This window comes from Sphaeramia orbicularis, chromosome 17 (assembly GCF_902148855.1).
Source record: "Sphaeramia orbicularis chromosome 17, fSphaOr1.1, whole genome shotgun sequence".
Classification (NCBI taxonomy): Eukaryota; Metazoa; Chordata; class Actinopteri; order Kurtiformes; family Apogonidae; genus Sphaeramia; species Sphaeramia orbicularis.
This window is the reverse complement of record NC_043973.1, coordinates 20,306,434-20,323,904: the sequence shown is the minus strand read 5'-3', so window position 1 is coordinate 20,323,904 and position 17,471 is coordinate 20,306,434. Positions and strand designations below refer to the sequence as shown.

At 41.2% G+C, this 17,471-nt stretch overlaps 1 protein-coding gene across 3 annotated transcripts; it reads right to left on the bottom strand.

The window, feature by feature from the left end:
- Positions 1-2,267: 2,267 nt before the first annotated feature.
- onecut3b (one cut homeobox 3b) lies at positions 2,268-16,354 on the bottom strand. 3 transcript variants are annotated; one of them, XM_030161186.1, is made up of 3 exons: positions 15,277-16,354; positions 10,729-10,817; positions 4,122-4,333 (listed from the first exon to the last, which is right to left on the bottom strand). In XM_030161186.1, the coding sequence occupies exons 1-3, from the start codon at positions 16,352-16,354 to the stop codon at positions 4,235-4,237; spliced, it is 1,266 nt and encodes a 421-aa protein (XP_030017046.1). In that variant the 3' UTR covers positions 4,122-4,234. The 3 variants fall into 3 exon arrangements, with proteins under 3 accessions (XP_030017045.1, XP_030017046.1, XP_030017047.1); XM_030161187.1 differs by having other exon boundaries at positions 4,253-4,333; positions 10,724-10,817; XM_030161185.1 differs by lacking the exon at positions 10,729-10,817 and having other exon boundaries at positions 2,268-4,333.
- Between the last annotated feature and the right edge of the window lie 1,117 nt (positions 16,355-17,471).

The window sequence follows — 17,471 nt, the reverse complement described above, 5'->3', positions numbered from 1 at the left end:
AATGAAGGGGTTACAGCAGACACAGGCCAGGTGATGAGACAAAGTGATGAAGCTGTTAGATCATATACATACAAATACACATATCTATACAAATACACAACCAGCACATAAAAGACATAGAGCTGAAAAGAATATAAAGATCACTTGGAAACCAAAACCCAGTAGTTTTTTCCTGTTTCTCCCCCTCTCCTCCACCTGTAGAGGTACAGTTCATCCTGCAGTTTATATACATTTATATAGTATCCATGCATAAAAGAATCGCTCATCCCACCCCTAATGACAGAGGTGCTTTGGTTGGTTCTCTTTTTTTAATATGGGAATCACTTTAACACACATAGGAGACAATCAAACACAAAGTAAGCCAAAATTGCAAAACAGAAATGGGTGTGTCTATGATGTGTCATTTTTCATTTTAACAGTTTTCTAAATAGCTACGTCTTACTCTGTATTCATAGTCCTTTGTCACTGATGTTCAGACTTTCCCTTAACTGCACAAAGGACAACGTGCAAACCTACAAACAAGAAGTTAACCAACTAAAAGATGTCAAACCATAGGACAGCTTATATCACACGCTCCTCAAGGAAATAAAAAACAGAACAATCATTTTGCCGTGACTTACTGTCACTTTCATTGCTAAACATTGTTTGTTTGTATTACATTGTATTGTTTCACTACATAGTCTTTACAATAAAGATTTGAGGTATATCAAGATGAATTGTCTACACATGCCTGCCTAGTTGTGATGCTACCCTGGACGGAGGGACCAGCGAAGAGGGTTTGGATGGGCGGGGTCACCGTCGGGCATCATGTCTTTGGAGATGACAGGGTAAAGTCTGTACTGATTGGTCAAAGGTTGGGTGTTACAAAGGTAAGTTTGGATGCCAGCCAATGACAGTGTGGGGTCAGGGGGCATTGTAAACAGTCAGGTACACACACACACCTACACTCGGATTACAAATTACACAAAAATATCTCTGGCTGGAGTGTGTGTGCATGTGTGTATCAGATAGAGGACCGACTTAAAATAACGTAGTCCTACCTGCAAGTAAAAAATGTCAGAAGCAGAGGGTGGTGGTAAACAATCTTTTCCCATCACTTTGTGAAAAGGTGCCATTAAAAATTATTACAGAAAATTAAAACAAAAGTGTCTTTTTAACGTCATGAGGACCTCCCCAGTGTCGCTCCCACTTCACCCAGTATGTGCCCCCCTTCACTTCACTGTGTTTTTGTGTTATATATGTAGGTGTGTATGTTCAGAGCAGCCCAACCCCTGGTTGAAAGAAAAAGGCACTCAACTCTTCCCACATGACAGACACCTCCATGTGTTCGCCATGCAGCACGACTGCTCAGTGGAAATGTGGATGTGCATGTATCCGCATCTTTCTCCGTGTGCATATATATATATATATATATATATATATATATATATATGTATATATATATATATATATATATATACACACACACATATATATATATATATATATATATATATATATATATATATATATATATATATATATATATATATATATATATATATATATGTATATATATGTGTGTGTGTGTGTGTGTGTTTGTATGTGTTGACTGAACATGTGCATGTCCCCTGTCCAGTGTGAACATGGCAGGCTTGAAGTATCTTTGGTATTGATGGCTGTGTCACAGTCCAATCTATTCTGTGAGGTAGCCACATGCACAGTTGTTCCCACCGCTAATTCGCATCTCTGCTTTGGGTTTGAATGAAACGCTCTGAACTTCAACTATCTACCCTAAAAGACTAAAAAGTTTTCCCCCTCTGGACTCTAGAAGAAGTCCTAAATGACACCTCCAACAGGGAAACTGTTATAGTGCACTGCATAACGACCAGAACCCAGTTAATAGAGGAATGTCATTTAGAGTTTTCCTTCCGGTCTGACAGTGGGCCTCTGATGCTCCTGCCTCCCCTGCTGCACCCTTCTTCCTCCAGTCTGCTTCACCTCTCTAATATGATTATCTCCCGCTAGAAGATGCTACACAATAAGAAGTGGCTTTGCCCACAAAAAAAAGAAAAACATAAGAAAAAACACAAGGGAATGAGGTGGTTCTCATGGTAACCAAAAACACCATCAGCAGAGGAATGCAGTTACAGTCCAGTTCAAAGGAGTCAAAGTTCAGAGACCAAGGAAGAGGTCCTTCACGTCCAGACAGTCCATCTGTTCCATCACACAAGTATTCACAAATATGCACAGTTCATCACTTGTGGTATCCCTTCCTTGTCTGTGCATAGGGTCAGTCTGTGACATGTTGATTCGTCTTTTTTTTTTTTTTTTTTTAATCTTTAGGTTTTTACATTTTGTCAACAAGGTGCTTCTTTACATATAGTTTCAGCACAACATAGCACAATAGTCATGAGAGAGGAACCATGTGTCTATGGTACTATTATTACCCGCATCAATATTAAGGAGGGAAAAATGAAAGAGAGACACAACAAGAGGGGTAGCAAGAGAGTAGATAGAGAATAAATAAGTTTAGACAGAGAGAGACAGAGAGAAAGAGATGAAATTAAAGAAGAATATTTACAGTACTTGTCATTGTGTTAATGTTGATCACATCAATGTGTTTTTTCTGAGGTATGGAATAGGCAACGTGCCCGTAGTGCTTGCAGTTTGAAGGTTGTTATGACGCAGGCCAGACACAGCGGGGCATATGATGACAGAGTGAGCTGCATCTGTTCTCTGATTATCATAAAGAGGCAAACATCATTGGCACTCAGGATCCTATATTGTGACATTTGACCTCTGTGTTTGGCCACTAGAACAGAGCAGACCTCCCTCCCTCACTGCCTACACTCAGGGATGACGCTTTTTACTGTGGGGCATCTCATCCCTGTTTGATTGTTCTCCTTATGTAACCTGAAAATAACCTCTCAAGTGGCCACATGGTCTACGGCCATGCACCCACAAACAAGACAGAGTCTTTAGAAACGAACATTCAAATACGTATCAAAGGGTTTGTGGATGATCAAGTTGTCTTAATTTGTCTCAGTATGTTTGCAGAGCTACACATAGGCTTTTCTAGAGGATCTGAGCCCTAACAGTGTGTTACATCTACACTGCAGGCTACACTGTGCTGCTGTGAACCTGCTGGAGATACAAGCTGGAACTGTACAGTACACCAACATGCTCTGAACGTGGTCAGATGTGGTTTAGATGGGCAGCAGGTGGCGCTGTTACTTGGACACAGATCGGGTTAAATCACTGCAGAGGAATTACACCCCTGGAGCACACGCAGCATGTGAACATTACGCACATGCACACGCCTGACGCACAAGCATGCGGTGATGCAAAGCTGCTTGGTGGTATGTGGTTAGAGGGTCAAAGGAGCTGCCGAGAGCGATTCACAGACACTTGACACACGAACACACCTCTTCATCAGCGTCCACTGAAACAGAAGCGGTCGATCACGGCTCAGCAGACACATCTACCCTCTGATTTGTGACTGATTTTCTTAAAGCTACCAGTTCCCTGTCAAGTGTGATTGTTTGGTAATGTTTACATTCCCAGCAAAGCACAGGTTCTGCAAAACAAACTTTCTAAACCGATCTAAAGCTTTAAAGCATGACCTCAGTCTGCTCTGCTCAGCACAGTGTGGTTTAGGTGAGCTGGATCTTTGGTGTTCTGGATTTGACTAAAAGCCACATGTGGTTGTTTTAGATCAACTCTCTTAAAAGTTTCTGGATCTTTGGTTTGAAGAGCCACATTTAGAAATGTAAGAGTAACATTCAGATTGAAACGAGTCACTGAGATGATCTGATTCATCTGCACAAGCCGTCAACACCTGGAGCAGATGGATCAGATCAGTGGTCCGATGTTACTGGATGCACACCCTGTACCTCATCGGGGTCGGAGTTAAAGCCCACTAGTGGACTGGTGAACTGTGGAAAAAAACACCCCCCTCCATCGTCCGTGCATCTTCTCAGACATACATCCTGCCGCCGTCAGGCCTTGGAGAAGGTGGCTGCAGAGGAGGTACCGGGTAGGATCGGCGAAGGGTTGTTGTTGTTGCTGCTTCCGTGGGAGGTGTGCACGTGGCCGTGGACGCCGTGACTGTGCTCCTCTGCGTCCCAGCGGTCCGGACAGCGGCGGCGTGAGTTCATGAAAAAGTTGGAGACGGTGGACAGCTCCAGGCCCAGCTGCTGGGAGATGGTGATCTGCATCTCTTTGGAAGGACGGCGGTTCTCTCTGAAGATGGCTACCAGGGTACGGCGCTGCAGGTCTGTGAAGACCAGCCGCTGCTTCTTTGGCACCTGGTTGCGCTCTCGTCCTCGGTCTTCCTCCTTACGCTTACATGCTGAAGGGAAAACAAAAAAAAAGAGGAAAAGTTTCATATTCATTCAAGGACTTGCAAAACAAAACACACTGTTAAATGTGGGGAAATAGCTCAGGGTGTGAGAGCTGAAAAAGCATGAAAACAGGGAGGCTGAACATGACTAAATGAATTTAAGTGCATGCATGGGTGGAAGAAAGTGAAGCATGTGTTTAATTGTCCTTTCACTGCATGTCTATGAGTGAAATAATTTACAAATAGTGAACATTTGTAACATTAAATCAAATAGTGATAGGGAAAAACTCAAATAGAACCTCAATTTAAGGAAAAAGCAAATATTAACCCTTTCATGCATAGTGGTCACTACAGTGGACAACTATTCTACAGCTGTTCTCTTGTATATTCATGGGTTTTGTTGTTTTAGTTTCATATCAGCCAACACAGTGGACACTTATGCATCATCCCATACACTACAATTGATAACCTTACTGTAACTTTGCTGTTCTACACTCTCAAAAATAGAGGTATGAGATCAGAACATTTATGTACCTATAAGTACATTTTTTAAGAATGTTCTCTCAAAAGTACAATATTGGTCTTTAGGAGGACAGAACTGCGCCTTTAGACTATGAAAAAGGGTCCAAAGTTCTGTAAAGTACATATTTGTACTATAAGGTACCCTGCAGCATTAAAAAATGTGTGTAGACCATGAGAATAGGCTATAGGCTAGGATAATTTAACAGTAGGCCTAATTATAGTTAAAACATTAGGCTTAGCACATTATTTATTATGTATCATACTGTAATTACTCTATATTATATTTAATAATAATTTGTGTTTTAATTTAACAGCCCAGTTAGCTCAATGATAATAGCCTAATAATTTATTTAGCTTATTTGAACCTCTGATTATTGCCATAATCTCTGTTTTATCAAGTTTTCATTCACACCTCCATGTCTTGATGTCGTAGCTTGCCTATGCTGTTTTTTTTTTTTTTTTTTTTTTTTTTCTCAATTAGGCCACTGGTTCAAACTTTAAACATCATGGCATTATCAACTATATGAGAGTTTTCTTTCTATGTAAAGTACTTAAGGTACAAAAATGGACCATTTTGAAAGGGTACAGAAATGTCTCTCAAAAAAGTACACCCCCAGCGACAAGCATTTGTACCCTTTTAAGTACAAGCTGGTACTGCTATTTTTGAGAGTGTAGATAAATTTGATCTAACATATTTGAGTGTAAATCAGTTCCTTGTTATTGTCATTAGACTGTCATTAACAACAAAAGTTGTTTTTTTTGCATGTTATCTCAATGAAGTGAGTAATAACTAGCATTAGAGTATGTTAAAATGTGAGAAAACACCACATTAGCAGCATTAAAATGTTTTTATTTCATAGTTTTCACAGTAAATACATGTTTTTTTGCTTCAAAAATTAAATACATGGTGTACATCTGAGTGGACATTTTTGCAACTCCATGAAAAATAGCTTAATTAAAAAAATTTATCGTGTTGTTTTTTTAATGCCTAAAGAAGAATAAAATCACTCAAGAAAAAAAAAATTCTTCATTAAGGTTCTTGTAATTCATGCATGAAAGGGTTAAGTTGTCTGCTACTAAAATTCAATGCAAATCTTTAACAAATGTACCATGAGCACAGTCCTTTTTTTTTCTAATAAAATATTACTCAAACCAAAGTTTAAAAAAAAAAAAAAAGTGCCCACCATACTGTACAATGCATCAGACAGCCACCTGCTGAGTACACCTATAAATATTTTAGCACATATATGGACTTAAAAGATCCAGGTTGGAGGTCTGATTCAGTAAAATATCAACTGGTGTTTGGTATAGATTTTATAAGGAGTGTTGCACATAGTGAAAATCTGAATTCTGCTGCACAAAGGTCATCAAATGTAATATGATAGTGTTTTTAACCTTTCATTCTAGAATCTCCATCCTGACAGACTGACTCTTACGCGCCGACCTCAAATACTTGTCATTGAGCTGCTTCTAAAATCATTCTATCGTTACACATTTGTACGGTTCACTGAGGTTCCAGCTGAGGTGAAAATGTGGAAACAGCATACTGGGTTTAGAGCTGAATGGTCAAATGCAAAGTGAGACAGACTGCTGTTTTATTTGGCAAATATTTAGTCATCGCAGCCTCACATGATTCTTTCATCACTGTTTATAATTATATTTCATGTGATAATTTTCTTTATAATCTTCAAATTTAAGAAATACACTGAAGAAACTATAAAGAAATAAGAAAAAGATAAGAGTTAATATTGCTGTATTTATTAAGAAGTTAAACAAATAAGTTTTAACTTTACAGCATGCAGGTTTTAATAACAGTTTAGGCAACACTGCACTGACTTACAGGAGTTTTCTGGAAGCTACTCTACTCTGAGAGTTGTATACCAGCTGATTTTTCATATTTACTTATGTGTGAGTGTGGAAAAATTCTCGCCTAAAGTATCTACATGCAATATTTATGATATGACTGGAGCCAGTGGTACAGAATCTTCAGATGCAAAAACTTGAGATTGTCACTGCACCGATAATATACACAGACTTTTAGGAGAGTAGTAAACATGCATGTAAACTGTAAAAATTGCTTTTAACTCTATTTATTCAATATTTTATCATCCTTCAATTAATCTCTTAAAGCAGAATATTTCTCATTTTGTAAGGAGGGGGTCGGTAATAATTAGCCCTCACCCTAACCTAACCCTTAAACACAACTCAACCCTCATATTTCCTGATTTACACCATGGAGGATTATATTTGTTCCCTAAAGAAAGCTGAGTCTCTAGGACTATGTGAACAGATTTACATCCCTGTAATATAATGAATACACAGGCACACAGAAACACATGCCCTGTTCATAGGAACTGAAGAAGGATTGGACAGAAGGTGTGTATGAAAACACACTTTAACATTTGTGCCATGTTCACTGTACAGTTCATACAATAGACATCTCTGCAAAAATGTACTTTGTGACACTTCAAAATCTTTTTAGCAATTTATGTTAATTAATGTTCCATTGGCTGTTATATCATAATAAAGCAACTTTACATCGTTGCTTCACAAAGTATGATGAATTATTCTAGAAAATGCACATGAAGTAAAGTAACCGTAGTTAAAGAAAATGATCTGAATTAAACCTCAGATGAAATTTTGAGGTCGACCTTTGATTTAAGTGTGTGAATTATCTTCAATCTTGAATTTCCATCACAATTTTTTTCACCAACAAGAAGAATTCTGAAGCTTGACCTTATAATTTTATTTTATTTATTTATTTATTTATTTTACTTTGGTGGAATTTTGGGTTATGTTAGGTAGGATGTACACTGGATCATTTTCACACCTTCTCTATGGTGTGTTCCAGGACACTAAAACATTTGACATTTCAGTATTGCTTACTAAACTGTCAGTTGTAATAAAGATAACTAGGAGTTTGATTTTGTATTGTTACATAATATAGTTGGAGGATGCAATTTTCAGAATGAATGAGGATTAGTCTACTAAACGGATTGCCTTTGAATGCCTTTGAATGCAACATGAAGCATAAGGGGATGCATTAAGGGGAGGCATTATGGTGCGCATAGCTGTGGGTTTAATAGCCTGTATGTGCAAGATAATTTTCAGTGTACTTTAAAATAATCTGAGACAAAGCAGCAACGAGAGGAAGGTCTTAAAATGCTCATGATGGATAGTTTGCAAACCAACAAACGCATGGAAACCACTTTTTTTTTTTTGAGGGGGGGTGACAGGATGACGACTGGTGTTTAATTTCTCAATGTGAGTCAGATTCAGTTGACATTCTTTAATGACACAGTTCTTTAATAAGGTGAGAGGGTGCGTGTGAGATAAATTGTTTTCATTGTGTGTCCGTGTGCCTTCTTGAAACTAGAGGACCGTGATGTGAAATGCTGACAAAGAAGCGGTCTGCCGTGCCTGGATGCACCGTCAGTAGGCTCGGCTCTGGCTGTGGAGACTGGAGGGAGTCTGTTCTGTTCTGCTGCCCTAAAAAGCTGCAATGATCGATTTTCCGCGGTTTTCTCCCGAACACGTGGTCCAGTAATCAGGGCTCCCTTCCCCACCCGATCGATCCCCATCGATCCGCGAGACCGAGGTGTGTGTGTGTATGGATGTGTGTGTGCGTGTACTTGTGTGTACTTGTGGGTACGTGTACATGAGCGCGTGCACCGACTCGCACTGGGGAGTATATCTCGGGAGCGCGCTTTGTGACAGACAGATGTAGAAGAAATTGTTTATCTGTGGTGGAACAAAGGATATGTGGCAGAAAAGAGTGGCAGCCATCGAGTCTGAGAGCTCTTAAAGAGGACAAAGGAATGTCTCTCAAAGCATGTCACTGATTATTTTATAAAGGAAAAAAAAGAGTGTGCACAAGAGGAGCTCTTCTGATGTGAAAGAGAGAAACAAAGTGAGGATTAATATTTGTCTGTGTGGTGAAGGAAGGGAGCAAGGGAGGGGGGAATGAGGGAGTAACAGAGGAGAAGAAGGAAGGATGTGAGGAGGAAAGCAGGGGGAGAGGGAATAAGAGTGGCTGCAGTGTGGAGGTGGTGTATGCAAATGATTGATGACTTTACAGCAGGTTTAGACAACAGCAGTAAACAGATTTGACTGTGAGGGGGAGATCAATATGAATGTGTGTGTGTGCACATGTGTATGCATGCCTGTTATGTGTGTGTGAGCATGCATGTCTGGATTTCCATTGTTTATATGTGTTATTGCAAGCAAAGCATAATCACAATATTTTTTTTCACAGTAAAATATAGGTTATATACAAGTGGAATGCTCTCTTTTGTTCCCAGATTAGAACCTTGTTGCCTTTCATGCCATCTCACAGATACATCACTCCATCCCTCCTAGAGTTCTTCAACTGTTTTCCTCTTGTTGTTTTTCTCAATTGTTTTAATTTGCCCTCAGATTGATAGCCCCCATATTGATTGATCCGCACTTCAGAACCATTTCATGGAACGTTTATTCAATTGGTTCAGTCCCAGCCATGCCAGAATCTCCTCCCGGCTCTCTAAGTGCTGTCTCAAACCAAACTCAATACTCCCTAATGTAATGACTGAATGCTAGTGCTAATATAGTGATAATTTAATATGTAATGCCTGTTTTCGGACAAGTTCCGCTACCGGCCATTTTACAATGCCAACACCACTCTGGATCTCCTGCTTCAGCTCGAAGACTGTATTGTGAGCAAAGACAGCCACCATCCTAACCAAGTGAAACTAAGGAGTTAGCACAGGGTCAATACATATTTCAGATAATCAATAGGTCCATTTCAAATGAGGCTTCTGTGGACCCCTGAACATTACCCTTCATAGCAATGAATAGGACCACAGGGATGGGAAACAGGGAGCTGCTCATTAAACTGACCTCTCTTGAGACATGAACCAAACCATTGTGACTATCTTTAGTTGCCTCTTTACCAAATGGGCTTTTCTGGGGAGACTAACTGTGATGCTGAGCAGTCTCAAGTGGCACTTGTTCATGTTACCTCTTTCATATGCCCTAGTGTCAACAATCCTAAAGGTATCAGGCAACTGGCACTTGGCTTAATCTCAACCTTTCACCGATTCAAAGATTAACTCACTGGCTGTGCAGCATGTTAAGTTGCACTTGTGCCTCCTTTAAGAGCAGCTCTGCTTTATCACTTAAGTGGCTGTTGTTTCTACTTTCCTTTTTGCTGTCTGTAAGTGAGTAGGTGCATATACATGAAGATGAGAGGAGCAGAGGGTGGATGGTGGATGGTGGATGAGTTATATTCCATGTGGCTGCCTACTAGTGTTGGCTTAAAATGTAAAAACCTACTGAACTGGAGGACAGTGATTCATATTCAGTACTGGCTGTAATGTAATGTCTTCAAAATTCCTACCTTATTACTAAGAGCCGGTCAGTTATAAAACCAATAGACCGTAGCTGCAGACTGAATAACTCTGACTGCAGACATAAATAAACAGGATTTGTCTAAAGATACTGGGCCTGTGTGTTTTGAAGTGTGGAATGTGCAGGGGGGGGGGGGGAACATGAGATTCTCAGATGACAGCTACTCATCCACAGTGAGATTAGACAGAAATCAACACCAATATGTGTGAGTCATACTCTGATTTGTTGGCAAATAAAAAGGCAGGTATATGAGTCTAATCCTGAAAAAGGCAGAGAAATATCAACCAAAAAAATCAATCAGTTTATAGATGCAGCAAAATATTAAGGTGTGTGTTTCTTAATCTGCAACTCCGTGCTATAATAATCAGGCTCTATAACATCATTTTACAGTGTATGTATGTGTATGTGTGTGTGTGCAGGTGTGTGTGTATGTGTGTGTATGTGTGTGTGTGTGTGTGCAGATGGGGTATGAGGGGCAGACGGTGAACTAACCGCACCGTGCTGCTGCTAGTCGACGCCTGGACGGACGGATGAGATCGGGCTTTGTGTGCGGTGAGACGGGCCCTCTCCCGCCCTGGACGGACTACTGCAGGCGAGAAACAGTTTGCGTCAATCACTCTCTGTCACACCTCTCAGATGTACGGTTATTGATTATATTGATCATATTATAGGCCTATTCATTGCTGGGAAGTAAAACGCCTAAATCAACCCCACCCGCATCAACAAACATCGGTGGAACAAACCAAACCGTCCCTCCACTTTAAAATACTCTCAATTGATTAGAATTGGATTATTTGAAACCTTTCGTTTAATTGTCGATGTTAAGCTTGTCTTGTCCTGTTGAAACGAGTGATCGGCAGCTTTACAGCCCATCACGTACTGGCTTTAAGTCTATAAACGCCGCTTAGTTTGTCTTTTTTTTCTGTAGTGCCTCACTTTTTTCCCTGTACAGGTAAATATTCTTTGTGTCTGGAAAACACCAAATTAAATTACACTTTTTTTTTTAAACTCAGAGGGCACAGGCTTCTTTGTGGTCGATTTATTTTTCTATTTTTCTATTTTTTTTTAATTTATTTATTTTTTTAGAAAATAAAACCAAAAACCTAGATGAAAGGGAAAGAATAAAATACATATCGAGACAAAAGTTGTGATGTGAGTTGTTTTCAGAGTAGCCTATAAAAATTTCCCAATGCGCTTTAAGACGTAATTTAGTCTGTCGATACAATTTAGGATATTTAATATTGTTAGAAGTAAGACAAAATAAATAAAAATCCGAATAGTTTATTTAGAGAGCCATGAAAGTCTCACATAAAGTTTATTTATTTGTTTTAGTTTTTTTTTAATTATTGATTTTTTCTATGCATTGTTTCAGCGTTTAATGTGTTCAAACCCAGAACTAACCCCATCTAAGCGGCCTGTGGCAGACACCGCTTTGAATGAACAGTAAAACTGGTATTCATGTTTGTAACATTTTCCTATGAACCATACACAGCAGGCTTACTTTATAATTATTATTTTTTTAAAGGTCTTTGTATATGGTGCTGAATTTAAAATAAATTATGTTACCAACATTTACAAAATATAATTAAATTTAGGTTCAAGCAACTACACACACAAACACACAAGACAGACTCTAAAGCTGAAACAACCTATGATGAATTCAACCTGGCTGATCAGACAAATCTGTGCTTAATGGCACTTGGAGTTTGTTTTGTTGCTGTGGGATGAGAAGGAGCTGTCTTTAAGCACCAGAAGGCCTTTCCAAACTGTCAGGAAGACAATAATATAGGTTTAATTAAAATGTAAAGAGCTGCATTCTAGATGGAGATTAAATTTGTAGATGCATTCAGTCATCTACATTGTTGTTTTGGCGTTTACACTGTTAATTAAAATCATGAGGCATAATGGAATGTACCCTCTACAGCAGGAAAACTGAATTTTATCAAGTGTATGTCATTAGTGACATTTAAAGAGTACACTTGGAGGGTTATTTGACAGATTGTTTAAAGTTATATGAAGGTCTTCATATATGCTGTGCTATTTTGCAAAGTCTATAGGTTCTTTTTGGACATGACACATACTGTCATTCATAGTGAGTGTCAAAATATTTCACAATCCTATGCCAGCAGTAGTGGCCATGCCAAATTACTTCTGTTTGAATGAGAGACATTACCAGAGAGTAGAAATGAAATAAGGGTGAAAGGCAAAGGATCTACTTTGCTGATGCTGGTACAAAGCCAGAAGTGAAAGAAGGGGGAGGAAGGAAGGCAGTGAGGGAAGAAGAGAGAGAGCAAGAGAGAGAGGGAGGGAATGAGGGAGCCGAAGAGAGCAGAAGAGAGGAAATCAATACCGATTCAGAGCGAGTCAGATAAGCCTGAACAATGTATAGTGCAGACACACTCTATAACACAGTCACACATGCATGTGCATGTGGAAGCACTCACACAAACACACATGTATGTGCACACACACACTTTGTGAAATGTGCTTGCATGCCTCTATAAAGACGCATTACAAACCCCATAAAGCATAGCAACCTTTAAAATCAAATGACATCACAACCTTGGATTGCTTTGAGGATTCGCTGACATGAGCAGAAAGCACTCATTACTACAACTCGATAGGCAACTGGATGATCAGATGTGCTTTGTCTACTGTAAGATGCTCTTAAGCTCTGATCTTGCGATGCTTTGTGTTAAAATATAAACCACCCTGCCCAGATTTCATTGGAAATGATTCTTTTCTTTTGTTACAAATTATACATGTCAGAGAGGTTTCTTTTCCAGACTCATAAATATGTTCTGATGTAAGTTTTCAGCACTGGTGGAAAGTCTACACCATCCTTGTAGGTCTACATGTCAGATCTGTGCTATTGATATTTCTGAGGATGTTTAGGGTGTAAACAGCTTTCTTCTAAACCACTAACACATCCTGTGCCATATGTTTTTGCAGTGAGACTGGTGTGTGGTCCTCAGCTGTTAACCACAGATTTGACTTTGCTTACCTAGAAGATGCTGTTACAAGCTCTAACACCACCACTCTCTGCTTCTCTCTTTCTTCCTTCTCCCCTCCGTCTCCCTTATACTTATCAATTATTAAGGTAGGTATTGATCCTTTCACTACCCTGCCTCTATCTGGCTGTTCACACAAAGCCCAAACCTGCCTGCCCTCACTCAATCAATGGCATCTCCCAGCTCTTCCAGTTCTTTTTCCACATGTCAGTTTTGCTTTTCTCGCTTTTGCACTTAAGCCAGGCAGACTGAAGTTTTGTACATCCCAATTTTGTCCATTTGGATTCGTTAGAAAATATGAGCAATAGGAAGCGGGCAGATATTAATCTTTCATAAGACCAGCAAGTCTGATGGGCATTAAAAGATGGGTCTGGTAAGAGAGCAGGGTGAATGGAAAATGGCTGTGTGCATTGTTTGATTGTGTGAAACAGCCCTGCTTCACCTTCTCTTCATCTCTGAGTCAATTTTTGTTTTGTTTTGTTCTTTAGCTCCTGAAAGTCAAACAACCTGCCTTCTTGTTGCCAGGTTAACCACTGAAAGATTAGTGATATTATAGACATATGCTGCAGAGAGGGAGAGAGAGAAAGAAAAATAGAGAAGGAGAGCACCAGAGAGTGGGAGAGAAGGGGGTTGGGAAGGGGAAACGGTCTTATTGATCTCCTATGTGCAAAGCCAGGCAAACACAGAAAGGACAGAGCTACACTATTAATGACACTCACAGCATCAGCTACTAATCCTCATCTATCTATCTATCTATCTATCTATCTATCTATCTATCTATCTATCTATCTATCTATCTATCTATCTATCTATCTATCTATCTATCTATCTATCTATCTATCTATCTATCTATCTATCTATCTATCTATCTATCTATCTATCTATCTATCTATCTATCTATCAAACAGAACTCTTGTGTATTTTGCTACATTTACAGCAGTTTTTTTCTGAATCCTAACAATGGACTAACATTTGACTATTTCCTGGGTACATGCATATTTCTCATTTTCATAGAATACAGGCCCAATCTCTCCTTAATTATAATCTGTTTTTCACTATAAATTACCTCTGACTCTATGTTCTCTGTTTTCCTGTTCATATACTGGTACCAATCCCAGTTGCAATCAATATTTCATCAGATGGGTTCATGCAGCTTTCAACTGCTTTGAAATAGACAAGGATCATACTGTGTTGACTGGATTGGACTTAGACTTATAGTGTAATCCTTGTTTTGAAGTAATTTTAAGTCTATTACTTTTACAGTTATCTTGTGCCATGGTACTCTTGGGGGGGTGGTATGTATAAGATGTTCAGATATGTTGAAGAAGAGCCTCTCCTGCGCAAAAACCTTACACGTCTGATGATTTTGTGCAGTCATACCTGTATATGTTCTAAATTTAGAGCTTTTACTATAGAGTACTAAATGAAAAGCCGGAGAGACCGTGCGGTTATTGCGTCTTTCAGCTCCGATACGAGTATTGATCCGTGTGCCACATTTAAAAGGGAGAGTGGGAACTGGCGTATTGATCAGGCAGCCTGGGGTCACCCCGCTTCTCCCGCGCAACTAGTTGGCCCAGTAGCCCCACCACTGTGTGTTTATAGTTGGACAGCGAGAGAAAAGCGTCAGGGGAGGGAAACTGTTTCAAGGTTTATAGTGAATCAATGACGATTTGCTGTGTGCCGATCAAAAATACAGACCTGCAAATTCAGTCTACAACAGGCCGCATAAATGACAATGAACACGCCCAATGCGATCATTCCCATCTTGGTTTCTAAAGCTCTAAATTAGCGGTGTTGCGCTTCTTTGTTGAACAGTAGTGTGTCTTTCTGTTTATTTGTTGGATGAAGCCGCTGTGCCTCTGTGCGCTTTGTCTTAGACACTTGAACTGTCCATGGTGCTGAATATTTAAGGCCTGTGAAAGTTTACGGTGTCTGTTTAGAATTCACGTCGCTCGGATTCATGTCGGTGGAAGATGACTGGACTGCGGAACTTAAAAATAACCACTTTATTGTAGTAAGTGTGCTGTATCTTACCGGCCAGCCTAAGAGCAGACATGCGCTGGAACTCGGGCTCCTGCAGCCACTTCCACATCCTCCTAAAGGTCTCGCGGCCTGACTTGAGCTTACTCCAGGGTTTGGGGTTTCTTAACAGGTCTGACAGAGTGCCTTGTGACCGGCTCAGGATCCTCTGGGCGAATATGGCCTGTGGGATGGAGTACCGCTTTAGCTCTGCCGTTATCCTCTGAGCCACTTCCTTTGTGTTGATTTCCTCTGCCTGGATGCCTGACCCTGCTACTCCTTGACTCCCTCCGTGACCGTGTCGCTCCCGGTCACCGAGCATCACCGCACCGTTGGACTGGGAGTGGAGGTGACTGTGTGGGTGGTGGTGCATACCGTTGAGGTTGGAGATCATGCCGTGGCCATGCCCTCCTAAACTCCTGGCCAGGTGCTCTTGGTCACTTCGGGACAGCATAGACGCGTGGGATTCAAAGCCCGACACCGGGGAGAGCATCTTGGCGTCGGTGGAGAGGTGCGCACTCGGCCCGTAGGCTGATAGTGGCTGCTGGGAGTTGTGCAAAGAACCCAGCCCACTGGACAGAGGGGAGAGCGAGCCGTGGCCCATGCCCGACACGGACATCTCTTTGGGGTAGTGACTGTACAGATTACCCATGGAGGCGAGCCCCCGGTGGTCGTCCCGCATCAGCGTGAAGCTCCCACTGACATTGCTCGCAGAGAGTCGCTGATGGGCGGCAGCGTGGTGGTGTGAGTGCGGGTGGTGAAACTTATCCGACACGGTGGATATTGGAGGTAGATGCTGCAGGGGGGTCAAGGTGGTGTACGTGTTGCTAAGGCTCATCCCGGTCTCGCACATGCTGATGGACGGGTGCAGGTGCCCGGACAGCGCGGTGGGGTCTGTCCTGTAGTCCCCGCCGGAGCCCTCCAGGAGTGAGGCCATGCCGGACACCATGGCTGACCGCGCTCCGGCGTGGGAGACCAGATTCCGAGGAGTGGAGCTGGGGGATGGCGACGGTCGCGCGTGGGGAGAGCTCATGAGGTCCCCCGCCTGGGAGTGCGAGGAGACGCTGTGAAGGTTCTCCATGGTGAGCTCCATAGCTGAAAAGATATAAGTTCCCCTGTCCCACCCTCCCCACCCTCTCCTCTCCTCTCCCCCTGTCTCTCCCTCTGGCTCTTGTCTCTCACTCTCACTCAGGGACGCGCTCTCTCTCTCTTACCCCTTAGCCCTCCTGGAGCGATAAAATTACCAAACCATTTGAAAGCCAATCCATTGATTAAAATTCTCCGATCAATCCAGTGCGCTATAGAAAAGTTCTGTTCTTCCAAAGCAGGTACAGAACCGAGTGTATCCGCGGCGTCGGAGCGCTTTACGCCTTCATGTGGATGGTAGCTCTCCAGGGCTATATCTCATCTCTGGTCCAACAGCGCTTCCACTAAGAGCTGGTTGAGCCGCGTGTCAGAGGGATGGGAGCGCGCCTCTGTGTATTTAAAATATGGGGCGGGTACGAGCAGAGTTTTCCTAACAGTCTCTCTCACTGGGATGAAATAGTGGTTTCTGAAAAGAGTCTCCACCGTTGAATAACTGAGCTCTTTCTTTGACTAACCCCTCATAATATTTGCGTTTTGTGAAGATGTAAATATTCTAACTGACATGATGGAAACACACATCACCTGTCTTTGTCCACTTATGACAGACAGATGATGACGGGTCGTGGAATATGAGTAAAATACAGTCGGTCCGTATCAGTTTCCCAACAGAGGAGTTCTTTACAGATAAACTTTGTTTTCCCACGGACTGTATGGTTTTGCATTTATGCGCTTAGTGATAACCCTGATCGAAGTATTGATTGACAGAGATTAATGACGTGGCGCAGGCCGGTGAGGGGGTTGTGGGGGATGAAGGAGGTCACAAAGTTAGGATCCTTACGCTGCAGACCAATGAGCGCAAAGCCCGCTGGTTTGGTTTTGCGCGAAGTTCACCAAGTCTAGTAAAATGAAGTTCAATGTGGACTTTTATCTAAGGGTGCGTCTTCAAATGGTCCACATGGCTTAATATATGATTTAAAATCTGTTCATTTATAGTCGTAGAGTCCATGAAAACTGCTAATCTGACTGAAGGTAAATATAGGGCATATTTGTATCTTATGTAGGGAGTAAGACTTCCAATTAAATCAACAAAGATCCTTTCTGAATTTATATTATTATTGTTGTTG